General features: G+C 44.4%; 1 protein-coding gene across 1 annotated transcript in view; it reads right to left on the bottom strand.

Annotated features, from left to right (window-relative positions):
- Positions 1–2,727, bottom strand: part of TAF3 (TATA-box binding protein associated factor 3) — a 13,518-nt gene extending 10,791 nt beyond the window's left edge. The window contains exon 1 of the mRNA XM_015825931.1: positions 2,582–2,727. Within this exon, the coding sequence (XP_015681417.1) occupies positions 2,582–2,686 (105 nt within the window). The 5' untranslated portion in view covers positions 2,687–2,727. The remainder of the gene's footprint in view (positions 1–2,581) is intronic.
- Between the last annotated feature and the right edge of the window lie 1,487 nt (positions 2,728–4,214).

The raw sequence follows: 4,214 nt of genomic DNA, 5'->3' as shown, positions 1-4,214 counted from the left end.
CACCAATGGAAAAGTGTTGGATTTTCAAGCTCTCCTATCTGTCTGCCTCGAGAAACAATGGATGGAAACACTGGAGGCTTTTAAGAAGAGATAGGACAGCCATTTTGTCTGAAATGGCATAGGGTATCCTGCTTGAGCAGTGGGTTGGACTAGAAGACCTCCGAGGTCCCTTCCAACTCTGTTGTTCGGTTAGAAGAGCATGTTTGTAGCTCAGGGTTGAAATGAGGGGTCCTTGGTGCTCTCTGAGCTTGCTGGTTTTCTTGCAGACGTTTTGTTACCCAACTAGGTAACATCATCAATGTTAGAAGGGAGTGAGGTTTGCTTCTTATTATATACTAGTAGCTGGCCCTCTCAGTATTGGTGGGAGTGTTCTTTGTGGTTTCTTCATTAGGCTGTTGCTTATTGTTAGTTAGTTTGTCTGCACTGGTAGTTCCTTGATTGGGGTACTATTTGCCTGATTATTGGTCTAATCAATCTATCTATCTATCTATCTATCTATCTATCTATCTATCTATCTATCTATCTATCTATCATCTATCTATCTATCTATCTATCTATCTATCTATCTATCTATCTATCTATCTATCTATCTATATCTGTATTTGTGTGTGTGTGTATACGCATATATCAGCATGCATAATTCCCTAAACACAAGAAGCCAATTCCTAGCATAATTAAGAATATGCTTCTACCGTAAAGATTGTTTTTTGAAAGAGTCATAGTAAGAGGAGTCCTATTATTATTATCCTTCAACTTAAATAACAATAGCAAGAAAATATCATATTCTTTCAACTGTATTCCTTCGTAATGTTTTGTGATAAAGACATATGCCTTTTTACAAAGCTTCTTTCTATCTCTTATATATCAGTTCATCTTAAGATGTTTACACCCATATATATTTGATAAGTCTCAGAGGCATCTAAATATGCATTGCTGATTTTTTTAAGCTTTTAAAGGCCAGAGTAATACGCCAGGGATTCAGATATTTGCATCCCTTTCAAGATGGAGCAATTCTAATAATCAAATTTCATCATTCCAGCACTTGATATGGAATCTGATTCACCGGAATACATGTAACAGGAAGCGCCACGGGTTAAAAATATTTGGATCCTGAAAATTACCTTGGGCATTACAAATCTGTCATGGCGAAGGATGACTTTTTATTGGTGAACTCTGGAAAAAGAGTCGAAATTTGATCGGTTCAAGTGCTTGGATGATGTGAGATTGTCTCATGTACCTGTTTTGGGAAATTTCTCAACAGACTGAACTTTTCTGTTTTACTCATAACTTACTAAAAAAAACCTTTCTGCCACTGTTTGTTGAGGTTATTTTTTTCTGATAAGATCACATTCTACACACACACACACACACCGAGTTCAATGTAGTTCATATTGTAGGTAAAATGGCAGTGGCTTTTACTAATTAATTTCAGGGAAATTAAATTAAATTAAAGCATTATTAGCACCAAAAATAAAATTGGGTATCATATGTATCTTCTCCTTCATAAGCACCTCATCAGTGTGAGACAAAACGTTTCACCTGAGGGAGCCCACAAATACTTAATTACAAAAGGACAATTTATTAACATTTGTCAACTTCACACAGGTTATTCTGAGGCTGGTAATCCAACTTCTGATATCCAGGTTTGGTTACTTACCTTGGAACTAGAATGAGGGCGTTGTATTTTGGTTGCCCATCGTAACCAATTCTTTTAAAACTGGTCCTGTATATACAAGTGTTTTAATGATGTATCAAAGTACGATTGTAAATGGAACCACTGGATATAGCACTAGCATTTGAGGCTTATATACTGCCCCATATGCCAGTTTATGAGACTCTCCGGGTGGTTTACAAAGTAGATGCCTGGTTTGCATATTGCCCCCAACAATCTAGGTCAGGGGTCTTCAAACTTGGCCCTTTTATGACTTGTGGACTTCAACTCCCAGAATTCCTCAGCCAGGCACGCGTGCCTGGCTGAGGAATTCTGGGAGTTGAAGTCCACAAGTCATAAAAGGGCCAAGTTTGAAGACCCCCTGCTTTACTCACTCTGCACATTTCTGACCAATATCTTTAATTTGAGCTCAGCAAACTCGTCTGGATCGGACTCCAGGCTGTGGGCAGAGTTTGCCTGCACTTAAGAGGGGTGTGATGGCTGAGCAGTTAAAGAAACTGAGCTTGTCAGCTTTCCAGGGGTTTGAGACCCGAGCACCATGCAATGGGTGAGCTCCCGTTCCTTGCCCCAGCTCCTGCCCACCTAGGAGCTCAAAAGCATGCAAATGTGAGTAGATAAATAGGTACCACTTCGGTGGGAAGGTAACAAGTGTTCTGTGTGCTTTGGGTGGCCACGTGATCACAGAAAATGTCTTCGGACAATGATGGCTCCCTTGGCTAAGAAACAAGAGTTGAGCACCGTGTCCTAAAGTCGGACACGCCCGGACAGGGAAACCTTTACCATTCATTGCACTGAAACCATTGTCTCCCCAGGGCTTCTCGTGCTGTTAAGGATCTAATAAAAGCACTGAAGGAACCCCAGAAGGTGGGATGACGACATGTTCTCCATGAAACACATTAAGCCACCTACCACGTAATTACTGACGGTCTCTGTCACAACGCTTCGAACAGGGACTTTAGAGCTTCCCATGGCAGACGGTGCTGGGGAAGAAGGTGGAATCAGAGCTGGAGCCATGGCAGCTGGGGGCACAGGAGGAACCGCCGAAGGAGGAGGAGGTGGAGGGGTGACGTGGACGGGAGCTGGTGCAGGAGATGGTGGCGGCGGCGTTTTCGGTCGAACCAGGAGAGGTAACGGCTTAGGCTCCGGCGTGGACACCACTTTGCTGATGACACTGTGGGACAAAGAAAGGAAGAGTCGACATAGCATTAGACCAGTGATGGCGAACCTTTTACAGACCGAGTGCCCCAAAACCGCTCCACACCCGCCACACCGCCTGGTCTGCCCCCGTCCACCCGCAGGGCCACTCACTGTCTCCACGGCCCGCTGCAGCAGATCGCCCAGGTGGCCCTGCAGCACCATGGTGGCCACGTCCTCCACCCGCGCCCCGCAGCATCATCTGGGCGCGACAGGGCGCGAGGGCGAAATCTTGTCCCTGCTGCCTGGCTGCCATGTGTTTGGCTGCGCTGCTCCGCGCGGGCCACGCCCAGGGGCAACTCTCCTCCAGGGGGGCTGCTGGTGAGGAAGGGGCTGCAGGGGGAGGCGGGGCTGGGGTGACAGCACGCGTGCCCACAGAGAGGACTCCGAGTGCCGCCTCTGGCACGCGTGCCATAGGTTCGCCACCACTGCATTAGACGATTCATTCAATTAACCAAAAAGATGCCCAGTTAAGTGGCGGAAAAGACGTGATTCTGTTTACAAAGGACAAAAGTAGCAGCAACGGTTCGTCCCAGCGTCGGAAAGAATTATGGAAGGGAGACAAAAGCGACATCAACATTCTAATACAGGCAGTCCTTGACTTTCGACCACAACCGAGCCCAAAATTTCTGTTGCTAAATGAGCCAGATTCACTTAGCAACCCTGTCACTAACTGGACAACTGCGGTGATTCATTTAACAGCTGTGGCAAGGAAAATCGTAAAACGGGGCAAAACTCTCATAACGATTGCCTTGGGATTGTACAGGCGGTGCTTTCGATAATTTCCCAGGCTAAGTTTTTCTAAGTTTCATATGAACAAAGGCTGGGAAGGATGGTCAACGAAATCATTGTGCTCTACTCTATTTTTTTTTTCAATTGCCCAAGCAGATCCTGGATATGCAAACTCTGTTCTCCGAGGCTTCCCGTTTAGCTCGGAGAGCAAACAAACCACTGCCAAAAATCTAAAACCTGAGCCACAAGTATTTGCTATTATTTAAAAATGCAAACTCTTGTGTTATTGTTTTACTCTGATGATGATGAAAGTAATAACCCTTAATTAGGATAAATAATATTATGTAGTAGATATATTATACGTGGCATGCAACTGTTAATTGCTACCTTCTTTATAATATAAAGCAGAGCTGCGTTGTAATATATAAACAGAGCAGAGCACCTGGCTACGAGCAGGGAATCTATTAAGAGTGGAACAGGCAGGCCCAACAGTTAGGTCCAACGTGTGCAAAAGAAATCGACTAATTTTGCAAGGGGAAAAGGAAAAGGGAAAAAAAAAAAGGAATCTTGGGGATTGTAGACCCAACATTTGTCTGAAATGGAATAGGGTTTCCTG

This window comes from Protobothrops mucrosquamatus, unplaced genomic scaffold, assembly GCF_001527695.2.
Source record: "Protobothrops mucrosquamatus isolate PMUCROS unplaced genomic scaffold, P.Mucros_1.0 scaffold2885, whole genome shotgun sequence".
In the NCBI taxonomy this organism is placed as follows: domain Eukaryota; kingdom Metazoa; phylum Chordata; class Lepidosauria; order Squamata; family Viperidae; genus Protobothrops; species Protobothrops mucrosquamatus.
This window is presented reverse-complemented; position numbering and strand designations above follow the sequence as displayed.